At 38.7% G+C, this 20,923-nt stretch overlaps 1 protein-coding gene across 1 annotated transcript in view; it reads left to right on the top strand.

Moving 5' to 3' along the window:
* The window catches only part of ppm1h.S (protein phosphatase, Mg2+/Mn2+ dependent 1H S homeolog), a 99,774-nt gene that overhangs the window by 9,116 nt on the left and 69,735 nt on the right, over window positions 1-20,923 (top strand). The window contains exon 2 of the mRNA XM_018256040.2: window positions 18,269-18,434. Within this exon, the coding sequence (XP_018111529.1) occupies window positions 18,269-18,434 (166 nt within the window). The remainder of the gene's footprint in view (window positions 1-18,268; window positions 18,435-20,923) is intronic.

The raw sequence follows: 20,923 nt of genomic DNA, 5'->3' as shown, positions 1-20,923 counted from the left end.
CCATTTGGGGATGCTAAGAGGCCTATTTACTAAAGGTTGAATTTTAGTGGCTTTCGAAGTTTTTGAAACCATGATTAAACCTATTTCTAAAAACCACAAATGCCATAATTGTTATTAAAAGATGCGAATATAAAAAGTACGGACGAATAATACTGAATGATGTGCTAAAAAAACATGAAGACCTCTAAAAATTTGAGTTTTTTTACTAGTGGAAAAAATTCAAATGTTAAATTGGCCCCTGAGCATAGCTCCCTCCCAGTGCGGGTTGACTCGCCACAAATCTAGGCCTGAACATTTGCAGGAGGCATTTAATAAAAACAAAAAACGAATGTTTTCCCTAACCGGAGTATGGGCTTTATTATCCCACAGCTCCAGTGGAGGAAGCAAATTTTTGATAGGTGCTGTTAACCAATACAAAAATTCAGTAGAATATTGGAATTGTACTGAACAAATAATTAGAACATCTGAAGTGCTCTAATAGGGGCAAATTCACCAAGGGTCGAATATCGAGGGTTAATTGACCCTCGATATTCGACTGGGAATTAAAATCCTTCGACTTCGAATATCGAAGTCGAAGGATTTTAGCGCAAATAGTTCGATCGAACGAACGAAGGAATAATCCTTGGATCAAACGATTAAATCCTTCTAATCGAACGATTCAAAGGACCTTCCCCATAGACTAACATTGGGTTCGGAAGGTTTTAGATGGCGAACTAGGGGGTCGAAGTTTTTTCTTAAAGAGACAGTACTTCGACTATCGAATAGTCGAATAGTCGAATGATTTTTAGTTTGAATCCTTCGATTCAAAGTCTTAGTCGAAGTCGAAGGTCGAAGTAGCCCATTCGATGGTCGAAGTAGCCCAAAAACACTTCGAAATTCGAAGTTTTTTTTACTTTGAATCCTTCACTCGAGCTTGGTGAATTGGCCCCTTTAAATGTACAGCCTTCAAATCCCAACTTTTATGTGAAGTGCCTTAAAATGATATTTTTTCATATTTAAATGAAAAAATCTAAGGCTTCTGTAGATCTTAATCCACACTGTATTGATTTTCAAGTTTATTTTCTGGGTTCTGCAGAGAGTGAACATCAAATGCTGAACTTGCCTTCTGGCTTATTTTTAGGAATTTATGATTTAGTAAAATTCTTTTGATATGCAAAAACTTTTCAACCAAAGTTAAAATTCTACCATACATTTAACTTTCTGGATCCACTTCTGTTCATTCTGTGGCAGTTGTGAGCCTTTATCATCCTACAAAAATCCACTGCAATATTCCCTTTAATTTTTACTAGCTTTTGCATAAAATAATATACATTATATAACACCCACCCCTCCAAAGGGCTATTACTTTATTACTGAATTAGTGTATTGAAAACAGGAAAGTATCTCAAGAAAAAAATCCTTTTTCCTGATAAGGAGAAAAGAAATGGACCCCAGTTATATAATGATTGTTATGTGCCTCATTCATGTAACACTGAACAGTTTATCAGAATGAATTTAGTGATTCAATACTTGATGTTGGTTCTGTGGTTTCTTTGCAGTTTACCTTAGGCTATTTGCGTCAGTGAGAGAGAGGAACAAATATAGGGTTTTTTTGCAAAAGCACTAGAATATGTTTCAGTAATTGTTTATGCAGTGAATTCGTTTTGAAAAAAATAACAGTACAAAGTGCTGCAGTGTGCCAGGTCCTGTGTATTTATTAAGGAATAGAATTGCCTTTTCAGAATGTTTTGCTAAGCCAATGCCTTTCAGATGACTTAACTAAAATAAATAAGCATGTTTTGTGAAAAGAGCAAAAATATTAATTTAGTATTCCTAACAGGACTATATATTTTTCTGTCTTTACACAATTTACTATTTGATTTCCATACTGTTAGCAATATGTTGGTTTTGGGGCAGCTGCTTTATTCCTGTAGTCCATAAAGAACAGTAAAGGCACCCCATGCAGTATGGTATCTGCTGTATTGTGCACAGGCAATTACTCTCTGGGCAGCCATCCCTCTGCTGATTTTAGAAGACCTTTAACAGTATCCCAGGCATATTTGACTTTTATACAACTTGTTTACCAAGCCTAAATTCTGCATTCATTACTAATACGAGCCTCTTTTAAATGAGTAGAACCCTGTCTCTCCTGTCTTTAACTGGTGAGCAATAGATCTCCTGAGCAGAGCACTGGACACAAATAATAACAAATAACAATATTACTTTGTTCTTCCTATCATTACATAATGCAGTGTAATGAAACATTGCTGCAATGGTAGATTTTGCTAAACTAGCCTTACAGGGAATCAGTTATATAGTAATTTTGAGTTGAAAATCAAATTCCCTGCTCACACTGGCAAAGTCTTATGCCCTAAACGGATGACATTTTTTTTAATATATTATATTTTCGTGTACTTTAGAAATGCAAGTTGCCCTTTATGGAGCTGGAGAAAATTGTCCTGCCCTCTTTTCTCCCCCTAATGAAAGTTCAGATTTTTATAAAGTTTGGTCAAAAAGTCAAGTATACAAATTATGGGAGCATTGTACCAATCAATCAGACCAGTAGATCCTACATCCTTATTGTCAGTGTCATGTTCTTAATGAATCCGTTCATATGTGCCTTAAACTCCAATATATGGCCTTGATTTGCATTTAAGTGGGCATCGCTGATGATGCTTCAAATTACTATAAAAAAAAAGCTTTTAATTTGACTTGACACATTACTTATTTATTTGAAGTACTAGTCTGTTTTATTGCAGAATTGACAGTTGTGGACAGGGTAGGGTGTGGAAGAAACTCTTACTGCCAGCCCTAAGATAAAGAAGAGCGATCACAAAAGTTAACTTTTACATGAGACTGCATGTTAATTTAATATCCCACACATACTTCTTTATAATAGACTTTTTGTTCTAGGGTTTCCCAAGATTTTTAATGGCGGCAAAAATAAGATGGCTAATAATCTGTAAAGGGCAGTTTTGTTACTTACAATATAAAGTCCAGTTTCCCTTTTAAATTAATGACACTTTGTTTACATCTTGCTGTAATTCCTCCATTATTGGTTAGACCATGGTGTCCAGGATATGCTTGTGGACCATCTCAGGCCCTCCTGAAGAACTGAGCAAGCAAGGGGCTGGTGGGGGTGGGGTTTGGGAGTGATGCGAATAAGGAATAGCTTGCGAGTGGCATGTTGAGAAAATCTCCTGTTTGTGGTAGCCGTGGCAACTGAGAAGCCTGGATAGTTTCACAGCTTTTACATGTATTCAATTTTATGTGAAATATGAGTTTTTGTGATCGTATTAGTGTGGATGTTCCTTGTTGTTATAATAGGAATGAATAACAGACCCCAGGAAATAAAAAGTTCTGCTATGCAAGATGTTGCAGGTCAAGATTTAATTTCTATTCCGGAGAATGTTCACTCTTATTATGAAGCCATGCATCCTGATAGCATCTGCACGTCACTGATATATTGTGGTGTATGAGCAGGCACTCATTAGTGCAGCTTAAATTGCATATTAGCTTTACTTCATGAAGTTTAACCTCTTGCATCAGCTAAATGCTAATTGATCCTCTTTAATTGCTCACACACACATTCTTGCACTGCTGGCACTGTTCGGTGGTTAGTAGGTTGAAACATTATCTCGAGTGCTTATTATGTTATGTACACATAGGTGTTTGGAGCTCCATTAACACTATGTTGTGCTCTGCAGGCCTGGTAAATGCAAACACCTTCTTTGACCTTTTTCTTGAGCCACATTTCCCATTAGAACAATTGGAAGTAAAGAAGGCTGAAAAAAAAGTGTTCCACATATTGCTTTGCACAAGAGTCCTAGCTGCAACATGCACCATAGCCAATACAGGCCTTATGTACCTCCTTGTATATATCCTTACTTTAGCTCACATTGTTGATATATATCATCTACGTATAAAGCTATTTTGTGTTGGAGGCGAAGCATATTACCAAAGTACCAAAGTAGTATGATTTACTTGTACCCTTTGCTTGTACAAACTGTGTGTTTGCTTCAGAGGCTGGAACATAGAATACCCGTTTACATAGCAAATAACAGATCCAGAATACAATGTTTTTAAAGGGACTCTAAACATAAAAAACAATTTCCCATCTGTAGAAATGCACTCGCCATGGCTAATAGTGGGTCCGGGTGCACATGCCCCAGACCTTCAGCAAAGGGGAATAATCGCATAACCATGTTAAGTAAAGACTGGCCCAGATTGGACTTCAGTCAAAAAATTGCCGCTTAAAAAAGTTTTATTAACGATAAAGTATTACATCTTATTTGTGGCACAAAAACAATAAACAGTTATAGATTTGCAAGTTGCGTTGTACTGCATTTGCAAATAAAATATACTGCAGCAGTGATCAGTGATAATTTGTATGCTGTATAAAATAAAATATGTACCCTTAAGCCCTACAGAATCTTACATGAATATAAGTAACTAAGTATTATAACTTGCTTTAGAAATGTCATTTTTGTAACTGCAGGGCTACACTACATTACAATAATTACTGTAGTTAGCATAAAAGTGTTTATTATATTCAAAAGCAATCTGAGATATAATTAATGTATAATAGGGTAGACCAGAATGATGAAATAGTATAACATATATTGGATCTGTTAACCAGAAAGCTCCAAATTGCTGAATGGCTGCGTCGCTATTTTATCGAAATAATCCAAATTTTAAAAAATGTATTACTTTTTCTATTTAATAATAAAACAGTACTGTACCTTGTACTTGATCCCAACTAATTATAATTGACCTTTATTGGAAGTAGAACCAGCCTATTGGGTTTATTTAATGTTTACATGATTTTCTAGTAGACTTAAGGTATGAAGATCCAAATTATGGAAAGATCTGTTATCTAGAAACCCCCAGGTCCCGCGTATTCTGCATAACAGGTCCCATACCATTCTGCCGCTTTGTGTGGACATGTCATGGTTTATGGTATTCATTTTAGATGTGCATTCAGAGTTTGGTCTCTTTCTTAAAAGACAGGTATACTTTTTATATCAAATGTTTTACTCCGTGCTGAGGTCTTATGCTTATTATAAGATTGGAACAGATCATTGCGGTGGCTGAGGCAGAACAATTAAACTAAATATTTTATAAAAATTAACACCTCAAAGTATCCCAGAATAACAGAACACATTACGTTTTATGTAATCTATATGCAATAATGATTTAAGATGCCAAAAATGCACCTGATTCCAGTAACAGTAGTCCAGTAGTTAATTTATCTTAGTATTCTGAGAGCTAATTGCTCATTGGTGAGATGGGTTACTGGACCAGAGCAAATATTTTTTCCATGAAAAGGGATATTTTGTAGCTGTGTTTTTTTTTTTTTTTTTGAGGGGTGGATTTTCTCTCCATCATTTTCAGTTTAACAAATACTGAGTAGCTGTTATTGTTATTTTCCCAATTACTTTTGCATTATTCTGCTGCCAAAGACAGGATGCAAGGGTAGCATTTGAGTTGACTCGCACATCACAATGAGTGGAATGTCTGCTATAATGGATATTGTGATGAATAGACAGCTGCATTGATTTTTGGAAACCTACTCCGAAAATCAAATCCATATGTTTAATGTATTCCTTACATGTTTCATGTACTGTAGCTGCATGTTTATTGTATGCATTGGCAGCCCCCTTCTGCAATCCACTTCTTCGTACTTGCCTATATTGATCTGTTTATTAGATTTGATATATTCGGCATTTGCAAACCTGGGATTCTTTGAAATATATCAATGTAAAAGAGCCATGTAGATAGTAATTGCCTGCTATCAGCTGACATCTCTTTAGGTCTTTGTACCCATTGCCATTTAGTCTTCAGTTGTAAGGTAACTAAGGGGCCGATTCACTAAGGGTCGAATATCGAGGGTTAATTAACCCTCTATATTTGACTAGGAACTAAAATCCTTTGACTTCGAATATCGAAGTCGAAGGATTTAGCGCAGATAGTACGATCGAACGATCAAAGGATTATTCCTTCGATCGAACCATTAAATCGAACCATTAAATCGAACGATTCGAAGGATTTAAATCCAACGATCGAAGGAATATCCTTCGATCAAAAAAAGTTAGCCAAGCCTATGGGGGGTAGCTTTTAGATGGCGAACTAGGGGGTCGAAGTTTTTTTTAAAGAGACAGTACTTCGACTATCGAATGGTCGAATAGTCGAACAATTTTTACTTCGAATCCTTCGATAGTCGTAGTCGAAGGTCGAAGTAGCCCATTCGATGGTCGAAGTAGCCCAAAAAAACTTCTAAATTCGAAGTTTTTTAACTTCGAATCCTTCACTCGAAGTTAATGAATCGGCCCCTAAATGTCCCATGGGGAAACACACTATCTAATGGTAAATGGTAGCTGCCTGATTACATATGTCTTAGATATAATTTGTATGATTAGTGGAATGGTGCCCAATGTGCTATGCGACCTTCACAGTACGGGTGTATGGTGTGCATAGACCCTCCATGGAATACATGACATGGGCAGGGACAAATACCTGCCTTTCCCACCCAAACTGGCCTAGGAATAACCAACTCGCTCACCATACATTTTATTTGTTGGAGTCTTTTTGTCCACAGCTTTATTGCACAACAGATCATTTAACAAAAGATAATACATATATCAATAACTGTTATATTAACAACATTATAAACATACAAATATGACAGTGAAATACCATTAACATTTTATCCTCTGCAAGGCCCCTGGCAATGGACCCAATTAGGTGCATGCAATCGTTAAGCCACCAGCCGCTTGTGCCTAGCATGATGGGTACGCAGGACTGCATGCTACCCCCAATACAACATACCCTCCCAGAGACCACCGCTCTTAGAGAGGAACACCACCAACCAAGTTCTATTAACCAACTTGGTAAAACTCCACTTAATTAACTCTCCCCATTGCCAGGGACCCGCCGCCCGGCTGTGACAACGGGCCATTCCCTCTCATCACCTCTTGGTTAGTCAGCTCAATACTCACCATTCCACATCAACTTATCCTGTGCCCCACTACCCAGGCCACAATTGTGACAACTAGCACAAAGGGAAATACTAGGGAGGGAGGGTGGGACTCCTTTTTCTTCTTCCAAAATGGATGCCCTCCTTAGCAGCTAGTGCTACACATCCCCTTACAACTCCACCCCCCAACTACGTCACTAACCCCCTACTAATCCCCTGCCAGGCAGCTTTGTCCTGCCCCTGTCATGCACCCTTTGCCAGCATGCACTGTCCTGGGGTTTCACTTTCTGAAACTAGTTTGGTTGCTCAGTTAAAGGTAATTTGCTAATTAACCTGCAAATGTGCATGAGGCCTTTGGGCTAAATGGACAGTGTCTCAGTATACTATACAAGATATTTTTTTTTAATGAGAGCAAACTTTAGGAATGCTTCTTCTAGTAACATGCAAATCTGTTGCATGTACTGTATGTTTACCTAATTACAGCACTAGATGCCAGATGCTTTTACTAGTCTGAGTCCTAAGAAATGACATGTAACATATGGAATCCTATAATTGGATTTCTTTTGTATTACTACTCCTTCTTGCTGACTGATTCGGTTATATTGCTTCCTCTAGAAAAAGCAGAAAACCAAGAACCTCCCTTCTCTTTAAATGGAAAACATTTAAAGAGTAGACAATGTTAATATATTTGTAGTCAATGTCATTTCCTTATTCATTTATTCGTAATTTGTGCTTCCCAGAAATGTTTGCATTTAATGCATTCTGCCCTCTTCCCTGTGTATGTTGAAGTGTGTTGTTGTAAGAATAAGAAGAATTTTGTTACAACCAGTTATGCAAATAGTACATCTTAAAGAGATACTGACATCAGAAACATTTATTTATCTATCATAAACATTATTTTTGAATGCTATTTATAATTTTGCCATAAAAGTATTTGCCTGATGCTTTTACACTACCTTTCTTACCCCCATGTTCCTCTGTGAGGGGGCTGCCATGTTTGTGCAGCAGTATTTGGTTTAGAAACTCTAAACCGACAGGTTAAGAAGGGACAGTCAGGTTGGCAAAACAGTCAGGTTTCGGAACGGCATGTAACAATTATTTACAAAAGCAGAACTATCAGTGAAAAAATGTTCAACATGACGTATAAGTAACTTTTAATACAAATTAATATTTTGAAAAGAAAATTTTTAGTGTCAGTATCACGTTAAGTGCAAAGTGAAACAGCTATAAAATGTGACATAAACACCAAATAGAAAACATAAGTAAACTTGCCGCTAAATGCTGCGTAATTTTTGGCGGAAGAGGCCATGTTTTTACCCACAATGCAGTTTCTTCCCACAATTTCAGTGTAACTGCAGGCACAAGTTGCTGTTTTGATTGACACAGAGCATTGTGGGAACCCTGGAGCTACACACCCAGCCTTCCCCTGTGTCAATAGGTGCACAATATCTAGTAAAATTATCAATATTTTACCCTGTAGAGCTGTTTCTGCCTTCTCTTCTCCTTGTTTATAATTTAGACCTTTAATACATTATGTTATCATGGATCCCACCCCAATTTTGTTCATGTAGTAATAATATCATGATACAGTAATAGATATATAGCTGATATTTTTACTTTACCACTTCAGATGGTTATGTAAAATATATAAATAAAATATAAAAAAATAGTTAATATGGATACATTGTGTAGGCCTTTTTGGCACTGTTTTAAATTAATTAAATAGATTTTTCCCTAGCAAATTAGCTTTTTTTATTTTGCAGATCTTAATAAGTTTATAACTTATCAAAATTTAAAAAGTTCTCAATATTTTCTGAAAACTACTCTGACCAAATCTGCACTGACTTTTGCCCCCTATTTTTCAATAAATCTTCACAAATTTGAGAATTTGTCCCCCTTGTGTGAGAAAAGTCACAATAAAATCGTAAAAAAAAAAAACAAATCGTACCATTTTTTTGTATTTACTTTCGATTTTTTTGTAAAATTGCCTGAAAGCTACAATTTTTTCAGGAAAGCCAGGGAAAAATCTTCCAATTATTAAAGGGACATCTGCTATTGACTTTTACATGTTCTCGGCAGGTATGAGTTGGAGTACTTTGGACTTTTAACATCATCGGACTCTCTAAATAAGAAAAAAATAAATAAAAGTCTGACCAGTTGACAGCTGGGTAGCTATACAATATTAATTTTGTGGTTAAATAAAATCTGCCTTGATACAGTATAAAATAGAAAATATAGTTTCAATACCTCTTTGCAAGTACAAACAGTTGATTCGTGTTATACAACTGTATTATCCAGAATGATATTCTAAATAGGCCTGCTCTCTTCAGTACTGCCCATTAGCTAAGACTAAATTCCATAAGCAAGTGGCATCAGTTTGTCCAGAATTTTGCTTCCTGCACAAGAGAAGGCAAATTTAATAAAAAGAATGACCCCTGTCTAGCAGAGATGAGCAGCATGTCTTTACAGTACTGTGCAGGAAAAGCCCTGTTGTAGTCAGCGGTGCTTTCTGCCTTGCAAAACTTTTCTATAGTCAGGTGGACTTGATTAAATGAAATTATAGAAATATTCCCCCAGGCATGTTGATAGGAAAAGTGGTCATTTCAATAAATGGGTATGCGTATGCCAATTATGTTCCTAAAACATGTCTATATGCACTTATGGTAAAACTAGGGATGCACCGAATCCAGCATTCGGTTCGGTATTCGGGCAGGATTCGGCCATTTTCAGCAGGATTCGGATTCGGCTGAATCCTTGAGCCTGGCCGAACCGAATCCGAATCCTTAAAATTATGTGACTTTTCATCACAAAACATGGAAGTAAAAATGTTTTTCCTCCCCCTTGCTGATTTGCATATGCAAATTAGGGTTCAGATTCGGTTCGGTATTAGGCCGAATCTTTCACAAAGGATTCAGGGGTTCGGCAGAATCCAAAAAAAGTGGATTTGGTGCATCCCTAGGTAAAACCACAAGCTACATGTTTATTTGACTATTTTTTATTAAAATTAATTTATTTACAGTTAGGCCCATAAATATTTGGACAGAGACAACTTTTTCTAATTTTGGTTCTGTGCATTTCCTCCATGAATTTTAAATGAAACAACTCAGATACAGTTCAACTGCAGACTTTCAGCTTTAATCCAGTGGGTTGAACAAAAAGATTGCATAAAATGTGAGAAACAAAATCCTTTGTTTAACACAATCACTTCATTTCAGGGGCTCGCAAGTAATTGGACACATTAAAAAACTGAAAATAAAATGTTCATTTCTAATACTTGGTTGAAAACCCTTTGCTGGCAATGACAGCCTGAAGTCTTGAACTCATGGACATCACCAGATTATGGGTTTCCTCCTTTTTAATGCTCTGCCAGGCCTTTACTGCAGCGGCTTTCAGTTGCTGTTTGTTTGTGGGCCTTTCTGTCCGAAGTTTAGTCTTCAACAAGTGAAATGCTGCTCAATTGGGTTCAGATCAGGTGACTGACTTGGCCATTCAAGAAAATTCCACTTCTTTGCTTTAATAAACTCCTGGGTTACTTTGTCTGTATGTTTTGGGTCATTATGAAACGCCTCCCAATCATTTTGACTGCATTTAGCTGGATTTGAGCAGACAGTGTCTCTGAACACCTCAGAACACCTTCATGCGGCTACTTCTGTCCTGTGTCACATCATGGATAAACACTAGTGTCCCAGTGCCACTGGCAGCCATGCACGCCCAAGCCATCACACTGCCTCCGCCATGTTTTACAGATGATGTGGTATGCTTTGGATCATGAGCTGTTCCACGCCTCCTCCATACTTTTTTCTTGCCATCATTCTGGTAGAGGTTGATCTTGGTTTCATCTGTCCATAAAATGTTTTTCCAGAACTGCGCTGGCTTTTTTAGATGTTTTTTTTTAATCAAAGTCCAATCTAGCCTTTCTATTCTTCATGCTTATGAGAGGCTTGCACCTTGCAGTGCACCCTCTGTATTTACTTTCATGCAGTCTTCTCTTTACTTGGATATTGATACGCCTACCTCCTGGAGAGTGGTCAGGGGCGTAACTTCAGAGGAAGCAGACCCTGTGGCTGCAGGGGGGCCCAGGAGGTACAGGGGGCCCCATGAGGCTCTCACTGATGAGCAATTTGAACATATATTGGTAAAACAGGACAAACACTGGATATGTTGGGGGCCCTAAAATTAATTTGCTGTGGGGCAGAGCAACATCTAGTTACGCCACTGAGAGTGATGTTCACTTGTTTGGCTGTTGTGAAGCGGTTTCTCTTCACCATGGAAATGATTCTGAGATCATCCACCACTGTTGTCTTCCATGGACGTCCAGGTCTTTTTGCGTTGCTGAGTTCACCAGTGTTTTCTTTCTTTCTCAGGATGTACCTGTAATGGAAACCGATTGTCTTCTCCAAAATGGCGGCCAAGATGGCGTCCAAGATGGCGGCCTCCTGGATCCTGCTGGTCGCAGCACTATGACATCAGCGTCTTTTCGCCCTCGGATTGGTCGCCGGCGTCGGAACGGACGCCGGCGTCAGGACGCTGGCGTCAGTGCGTCGGCGTCCGCGTCATGACGTCAGCGCGTCCAAATTGGCGCCAAACCCAGGCCTATTTAAAGCAGCTTCAGACTCTCCTCAATGCCCAATTATAGGTTTTCGCTTGCTGATTCCTGGGTGTGTTTATCGTTGTTTATCTTGTGTACCGACCTTGCCTGAACTCTCGTCTTTGAACCTCGTCTGCCTGAACTGATTCTACTGCCTGATTACGACTATTCTACTGCCTACTCCTTCTGTACTGCGAACTCGGACTTTGTTACCTCCTCCTTGGTCCTTACTACCTCGGGTCCCTCGGGCCTTACAGTACCAAACTGTAGATTTTGCCACAATTTTTGTAGCAATTTCTCAGATGTTTTTTTTTTCTGTTTTTGCAGCTTAAGGATGGCTTGTTTCACCTGCACGGAGAGCTCCTTTGACTGCATGTTGTTTGTTCACAGCAAAATCTTCCACATACAAGCACGTCCCCTTCCTCAAATCAATTCCAGGGCTTTTATCTGCTTCATTGATAATGAAATAACAGAGGAATTGCCCACACCTGCCCATGAAATAGCATTTGAGTTAATTGTCCAATTACCTTTGAGCCCCTGAAATGAAGTGATTGTGTTAAAAAAAGGCTTTAGTTCCTCACATTTTTATGCAATCTTTTTGTTCAACCCACTGAATTAAAGCTGAAAGTCTGCAGTTCAACTGCATCTGAGTTGTTTCATTTAAAATTCATTGTGGTAATGTACAGAACCAAAATTAGAAAAAAATTGTCTGTCCAAATATTTATGTGCCTAACTGTATTTCTTTGTATTCAGGCCCTCTGCTATCCGGCTTCCAATCCATGTATAAATGCTGCATAGTGACTAGAGTCACAAGTCTGACAGCTGCATAACAACAACAACAAAAGTGAATTAAACAATGACAATAAAATAAAAATTGAAGACCAACGCAAATATCCCTTTCAGTACTAATCATTGCTGATCCTGACTTGCCTATTGTCAGTCAATTTGCTTTGCTGTAATGGCAATGGCTGCAGTAGACATTTCTAATCAAATACTGATGCATGCTACCAACCATCCAACCCAGTGGAACAAGTAAATATTGTTTTATAGGGTAGGGTTAAAGTTAAGGTGCTACCAACCATTCAAACCCAGTGGAACAAGTAAATATTGTTTTATGGGAATATGGTGCAGGGCTGCGTTGGATTTAGTCCACAGTGTTGCCCTTTGCTTTTTGCTTTTGAAGTTAAAGAGAATATTCTCATATTCTTAAGGCAACAGAAATACCCATTCCTATTGGCGTTTTGCTGTTCATTTTTGCACAATTTATTATCACAGCATCTCACTTTAGTATATAGACTACTAAATCACATAGTGAAGACCTTTACACTATTCATGTTTTTTGGGGAGAGGAGCTAGAAAACCTGTTTACTTTTTGTCTTAGACTGAGCTTTCTACTGATTATGTTGTATTTGCTCTTTGCATTCTACCTTCTCAAATTGCCCTAGACTTTTTTTCCTCTGTGTACTGCAATATAAAAAGGAAGATGTTAAAGCACCCATGCTAATTGCCAATTATCCAGATGTTCTTTTGTAGAACTATAAAGGTGGTGCTGTAAAATTCACTCGGTTATAACCATGCACGCTTTTAGAAGTATTCAGGCAACGTTTTTTTCTTTTTAAAAACAATCATGTCAGGCGCTCAGTAGGGATCACACTTGTTTTGAGGTCCATTTACAGGGAAATATTTTCATGCAGTGTCTCCTTACAACATAAGAACATTAAACAGCAGTAGATGTGTGTTTTACCGTGAAGGTCTTTTGCTAGCAAAGCAAGCTAATAGCACATACTTTCCAGTGCTGGCTGTTTGGTTCTAAATTGCAAGTATTGCTCTTAAGAGTTCCAAGCACAATTGTGACAAAATTGTTTTTATTAAAGGAAAATTGCATGAAATTTTCCATTAAATAACATGTTACATATATTGGGATTGGAATATATTGTTACCAATGGTAGTTATTTAAGTACCAGATTTTTTTTTTTAACCCATTTTCTTTTTCTTCCCAGCAGCAGCTCAATAAGAAAGATCACTAACTTTGTATCAAAGCAGCAGCTTTAGCTCCTGCTGAACTTGTTACCTGCACCAAACCTTAACATGCCCTCTCCCAATTCAACCTGGGGCTCGCCATCTTTCCCTATATACTGTTGTCTGACCTGGCCCACTTTATAGTTATGAGCAATTTGAAATGTACATTCGCTAAACTTTTTCAATGGTTTTAAAGTTATTTTAATTTTATTGATTTGATAGTCCCCTAAGGTTTGGTCATCTAAGTGGGCCTCAGTATAAGTTTAGCCAGCTACAGATGGCCTTTAGCCATAGAAGTGAAGTAAGCTCCTTTTTCTGGGTCAAAGTCTGTCCATTACAGTTCCTAGTTTGGCTGCTAGACAATGTGCCAATGTGTTATAGTATATAAGCTGAGCACACAACTCTGGGTCCATTTTGTAGTGTCTCTTACCTGAGCATGCAGGAATGGTCCAGTGGAACTTAGGTAGAGTAGGTCAGACCTAGTTAGTGGTAGGCTCCACTAAGGACTGTTAGTAGGACTAGATTTGTGGGTACACTACTGCCAAGTCCAGAAACATGTGTACAGACTTAGGGACTAGGAAAGTATCCCTGGGTTCCACTTAGGACAGGTCCTGAAAGCTGCACTGTTCTCATTGATTACCCTGCAGGGGTTATGCTGACCAGTATTTTGTGCTGTGAGTTTATTCTAACTACCACCCTCTTCTGCAATTCTATGATACTCTTTGCACTTCCTTGTGGATCTTGTTAAGTAATCTGTTTATGGATAAGTTAAGAACCACTGGCATCCATTTACTGTATACTGCATGATAACTGTTGTTTAACAATACCCTGCCTCCAGTACAAGAGACGGCTCACACCTAAGTATTGAGAGCAGGGGTGTCCAAACTATGGCCCGTGGGCCAAATGCGACCCGCGATCCATTTTTAATCGGCCCGCAGCAGGTAATGACGAGCTGCTCCTGGATGAGGAGGGGCTGCCCAAGAACCCGGATCTCCGCATCGCGCAGGTCAAATTCCTGCTGAGGGATGTGCCACTCCGCACTGAGCTCATGTAGGAGGTGACTGTGAATAGTGAGCAGCGTGGGGCACGGGGGTCGGGGGAGGCAGTGGGGTCGGGGAGGGACGGGGAAGCGGGCCTGCGAGAGATCTGCACTGCACTGTCATTGGGCCTAATGCTGCTGGGGAGCTCCCATTACGCAGCACTTAGGCCCCTCTGTCTTTAGCCCGGACCAAGGCTCCTCCTCTTTCTCCTTCTGTCACTGAGCTCCCAGCATCCCCTGTGCTCTGGATGGTTATTACACAAGCCATTGGGCTCCAGGCAGGGGGTGCTGGGAGTTGTAGTGTCTTATCTCAGCTGCTGCAGAAACTCTTCTCTGATGGGAATAATGTATAATCTCTGTGCAGCGCTGGGGAATATGTCAGAGCTATAGAAACAAAGGATAATAATACAGTAGAAATGACTCCAATTAGATAGGGCCTAAATCGCCAGTTCGCTACCTCCGAAGGGATATCAGTGTCAAGCTGAATGGTCGGCCCCCACACCACTTACCTTTTATTTTAAACAATTAGCTGTTGGCCTTATCTGGTTGGAATACAAGTTCCAGGCTTGCATTTCAGTAGTCTTTCCTTTTCATACAATGCAAGTAAAGACATGAAAATACTTTTCACAATCAAGTATCATGTCTACAGAATCTCTGTGTAAAGGCAAACTGTATCAGAATGTTTTCTAAAAAGAAGAAAGTGTAAGTGTTGGAAGCAATTCCTGTATTTATGGTGAAATAAATATATATATTCTCTTCTTTAAAAGTATAGTCAATATGTAAGAATTAATTGGATTAACAACAAGTTTCATAATGCAGTTTTCAAACAATAAGTTTCATAAGGAACACTGCCAGTCTCTGTTCTGAAGGGCCTTTTGTTTCCTTTTTCTCTAACTTGGAAAAACAAAGGGTCATGTGCAGCAGGGATGTCTGTTCTGACTTGATTTGTGTGGGTGAGCAGTGTGAACCATATGAGCCTTAGTACTTAAAGTGGGTTACTTATGAAAGTCCAGTTGGGCTTTTTGGTGCAAAAATGTTTTTTTCTTAAAAACTCGAATTTATCGAGATTTATTAAAGTCCGATTCTGCAAAAATTCCAAATCCGAAAATCTGCCATCTCAGTTGACTGAGGTTGTATATAATTGAATGGGAGAGTTCCCTATCCTATTTGGAAGATAATGTGGTCTGTGATGGAATTAGCCGGAAAATCCAACTATTTTGGGCTAAAATCCGAAACATTTTGGCTTTTCGGGAAAAACCTTCCGGGTTTTTGCTCAATTTTATCGAGATTTCCCCAATTTGAATAAATCATGCTTTTTTTTTTAATAATAGATAAGGTCAGATTTTGGATTCTAGTTTGGTCAGTCTTTTTTTATTTAAATTTAAAAATTCGGATTTTAGTAAATAACCCTCAAAATGTCAGGTTTATATTTAGGATTATCTAGTGGCACATACAACTAGAAAATTATATTTTTAAGGATATTATTCATTTAAATGAAGCAATGTTTTACTTATGGACTGTTTTATAGAGACCTGTAATTTTCAGTAGTAAAGTTTCCCTTTAAGGCTTTCCAAATTCCTTTAGGGCTGGGCCTGTGAAGATCTGTAGAGTGGATTCAGCTTTGCAGTGCCCTTTTTATTTAGGAAAAATAATGCTGGGAGGTAGCACAGACCATCCATTCATGTTTATAATTTACAGTTTATTTGGTGGGACCACCAATAGGGTAACTCTAGAATGTGTAAGAAGAATTTGGCCCTCTGAACATTTCCCATGTATCCCTCTTCATTTTTGGATTTGATAAACAGAAACCTAATGCGAGTGTGTGGATGTATCTACAATATAATTTGTAATATGTTTGCTAAAAGACAGAAACATACTCTTCTTATTTCACTAATGCATACACCACTGCAAAGCTTGTCTTGCACTTTGTGCTAATTAGGTTCTAGCCTCAAGGTACAGCATATTGCGGAGGTGAGTACTTAGGCTGTTAATTGGCCTGTGTTTTTAAGTAGGCCGAGAAACAGCATTGTCTAACCATAGCCTTAAGTACTTCCCACAATTCTGTACAATTTAATAATCGGCACAACACTTAGCCTGTGCAGTTACTTTGGAATTCTGTGTTGTGTAGTAAAAAAAATGTGACCGACTGCACTTACTAATGCCCAGTATCCTACTTGTAGGTAACTTTTTTTTAAGTTTTGTAGACATTGTTTTTTTATTGTTTTTTGTTTTTCACAAACCTAACCTAAGCTAAGCTTTATGAAAAGTAAACATAATTTCAAGCAACTTTTCAATATTCATCAATTAAAAAATATGCAGACTTTTCATGATTTTTAATAGTTTGGAACAGTTCCCTAAGCCTAGCCCCCTGCTCTCCTGCTGATCTGTCTGACTACTTTGCTAAACTGACTGATTACTGTTACTTTGTAACAGCAGTCCAGAACGCATTTTAGGACATCCTGCAGCGAAATACATGTCCTTCATGCAATGTCCTATGCCTTCGGAATGGCGCATCGGTTGCTTTTACCGTCACTCATCGTCCAAATCTGCAATCACACCTCTGTCCTCTACCCTCCCTTCTGAGCCGTCAGTCATACGAACTCCACCCTCAGCCTTCCGCCTTTAGTCCTCCGCCTCAGTCCTCTTCCTTTCAATCCTCTTCCTTCCGCCCCCTTCCTCCACCCTCCCTGCTCAGCCCTCCATCCTCTTTCTTCAGCACTCCCCCCTCAGATCTCTCTTTTCAGCAGACAGTCTTGTCCCTTAGTTTCTAAAGTGGTGAGTGAGGGTGGAAGGAAGAAGACTGATGGAATAGAACTGAGGGCGGAAGGCAGAGGATGAGGGCGGAGGATGGAGGGCGGAGGATGGAGGGCGGAGGATGGAGGACTGAGAGCGGAAGACTGAGGGCGGAGTTCATATGACTGACAGCTGAGAAGAGAGGGTAGAGGACGGAGGTGTGACTGCAGATTTGGACGATGAGTGACGGTAAAAGCAACCGATGCTCCATTCCGAAGGCATAGGACATCGCACGAAGGACAGGTATTTCACTGCAGGACGTCCTAAAATGCGTTCCGTACATCTGTCCTTAGCCTGCATCCTCCAAACACCACAATTCCCTGCACACATGATTTCAATAAGGAAATGAACATCTCAGTGCAATGCATTGTGGGTTACGTAGTTCCTGCATGCTGTCTGTAAGCTGTGGAGAAGTTGTTACAATTTGTAACATCAAGGTTTAGTCCCTCCTTCCCTGCCAGGTTTTCAAATGATGCAGAAAAAGAAGAACTGTTAAACAGCTGGATTTCGGCATAGAAAATGGCATTTATTCATACTTTCTGAAGAAACGGGTAACTGTGATGGGTATATTTCTGTTTTGGCCTCTGTAGCAAATTTTGGTTTGGAATTCCCCTTTAATCTCATTATTGATTTTTGCCTCTGATCTATTAGCACAGTCAATTAAAACGGCAAGAGGCTTTTCTTTAATGTAACCTCCTTTCACTAAATTGGACATATTTATCAGAGTGAACAGCCCAAAATGCTCAAACTACCTATAACTCAATTCACTTGAAATTCACCTGACTAAAGCGATTTCTAAAAATAGCCAAATATAAAATGCTAATGGTTAACAAAAACATATTTTTTTAAATGCACATTCAATCTTGTTTTATAGAGTGATAAATGCGGGTAAAAGCACACACAATGAGGATCAAGCAAGCTGTGAGGTAGTGTTTGTGAAGAAGAAAGCTGGAGTCCAGTCTACCCCAAACAAAAACTCTTCAAGCAAAAGAAGGTCATCTCTGTCAAATGCAGAGGGCTTACAGCTTAAGGACAACCAGGTGACTAAATACAACTTTTCTTCATTTAGGACACTGGAGTTCTGTAGGTATGGTGCTTAGTGATGTCTCCACTTATAATCGGTACTTAGTGAACTTGATTGATGGCTATTTTTTCTCTGTAACATGTTAAGCTCATGATGAGCATTTTAAGCAATGGTCATATTACAGAATGTGTGGTACATGACTCACTGAAACTTGTATAATATAATAACTTATGTACCCCCTGTTGTAAAATATCAGGATCTGAGAAGGAACCTCAGCAATCCATGACCTGGATAAGAACACTTGGCCTTCAGCTCTGTGCCTTTATAAAGCCAAAACTTATAATAGCTTTACATTATGCCCTATAGCAGCAACTTTAGCAGACTTTAGTAACATGGTTTAGGATTTGTATTCCTTTGCTTAAAGTGTATAGCGTCTATTTGCTTTATTAATAGAAGCCTGAAAGGAATCGCATCCTACGCCACATCTTTCTGCCAGAAGTTCTTGATTGAAGGGTATTTTCCTCTGTAAAATGTTAAGCTCATGATGAGCAATTTAAGCAATGTTCCTTTTACGTTAATATTAACCACATTGTGCACTTACTACATTATGATACCCAACTTCATTCTTGCAGCACCCTGCAGTGGAGTAACTCCAAGTCATGCGTCTGGTACCCGGTTTCAATCTGTATTCAGTGCAGATAAAACAGTATATAAGAAGCAGAGAGACAAGTTAAGTAAATAAATGCATAAAAGCAACAGAGGAGTTGTTCATAACTAATGACTCATGGGACTGTGCAGTCACTACATTTTTTCTCTGTGAAAATCAAGTATCTGCAGGTGATGGCATATTCCAAGCAACTATAAATGCTTAACTCAGTTTCAAGCCACAGTCACTCTACATGAACTGATTGACAGCAATAGCATCATTAGTTCTTTCTCTGGTGGATCATTGTAAATGGCAATATTAGCTTATGGGTGATTCACAAAAATTTGCTTCAGATAGCAGAGCCCACAATAGCAGACGCCAGATTTGAACCTCAGTAGTAGCCACAATTTTTATTCCTTCTTTAGAGACTGGCCTGATGGGTTTCATGCGACAACACATTATCAAAGATCGACATTAAACATGATTTCTAAAAGCCTTAAATGCAAAATCAACTAGATCTCACAGTTAGAGGGATTCTCCCTCTATTAAGGGACTCACCCTGTAGTCCCTTAAAAATACATCATGAATAGCTTGGAATTTGAAGGGGCAACCCGTGCCTACCTAGTGTCCTGCACTCCATGAGGTAGTAAGTCAAACATAAAAAAAGTTAACAGTTTTATAATGATGTCCATAAGCCGTCATAAGAGAAAAATATTTCTTAATTCCGCTATACTTGCTAAACATTATTTCAGTTTTTGTGACTGGCTCAAGTGAATTTTAAGCCCCAACATCAGTTTTTTTTCTTATAGGAGTGTATATACAATTGTAGTCAGAATAATAGCAGTCTGACATTTCTAACTTGATCCATCACTGTTTTTGGTAGAAATTATATTTATACATGGCAAATAATTTACAAGCAGGTGTAGTAGAGTAATAGAAAATCAACAGACCCAACAGTCAGGTCTAAATTACCTACTAAATAGTATTACCTGTGAGTAATGTTACAATTAGAAGACGCCTATGTGAAGCCAACTTATTGGCAAGAAGCCCCCACAAAGTCCCATTGTTGAAAAGACGTGTTTAAAGGAGAAGGAAAGGTTAAAATTAAGTAAGCTTTATCAGAAAGGTCTATATAAATACACCAGTAAACCCTCAAAGTAATGATGCTCTGAGTCCTCTGTCAAAAGAAACAGAGCATTTCTTTTATTTTATTGTGTGCACATGGGCTTCTGTATCAGACTTCCTGTTTTCAGCTTGAACCTCCAGGGCAGAGCTTGAGCATGCTCAGTTTGCTCATCTCCCCCTCCCTCCTCCCATCCCTCCTGTAATCTGAGCTCAGAGCTGTAAGTGAGCAGGGAGAGACTCAGGCAGGAAGTGATGTCACACCAAGGTTATATGGCAGCTTCTATGCTGAACAAACAGAGACAGTGTCTAGAGCTGTTTAGTCAGGTATGGTAAAGCATTCTGCAGAATAAATATAGCATTCTAGCTTGCATTATTGTGTCTAATCTGTTGGCAATAAACTGTCTTGGAGCTTTCCTTCTCCTTTAAGAGGTTACAATTTGCCAAAAAAAAGAAGACACACCCCAGCAAGGACTAAAGAAGAATTTGTGTCCAGACTCAGGCATTAGGCACCTGTGGAGGAACAAAATAGCAGTGTCTCTTTAAACTCTCTAAGTGTGAGTGCAGTAACTAAGAAAAATCAATGGCATCTCTCTTATACTACACACTGCACTGCAATTTTGTGAGCAACCTGTTGGTACTGTGTGCTTCAAAAAGTAAGGGATTTAGAATATTTATTCTGCTTGAGTAAGTTATATAGGAGGCCAAAATAGGGTTGTATAAGGAGTAATAGAAAA

Source organism: Xenopus laevis, chromosome 3S (genome assembly GCF_017654675.1).
Source record: "Xenopus laevis strain J_2021 chromosome 3S, Xenopus_laevis_v10.1, whole genome shotgun sequence".
Classification (NCBI taxonomy): Eukaryota; Metazoa; Chordata; class Amphibia; order Anura; family Pipidae; genus Xenopus; species Xenopus laevis.
The sequence above is the reverse complement of the archived record's forward strand: the minus strand, read 5'-3'. Positions and strand labels throughout refer to the sequence as shown.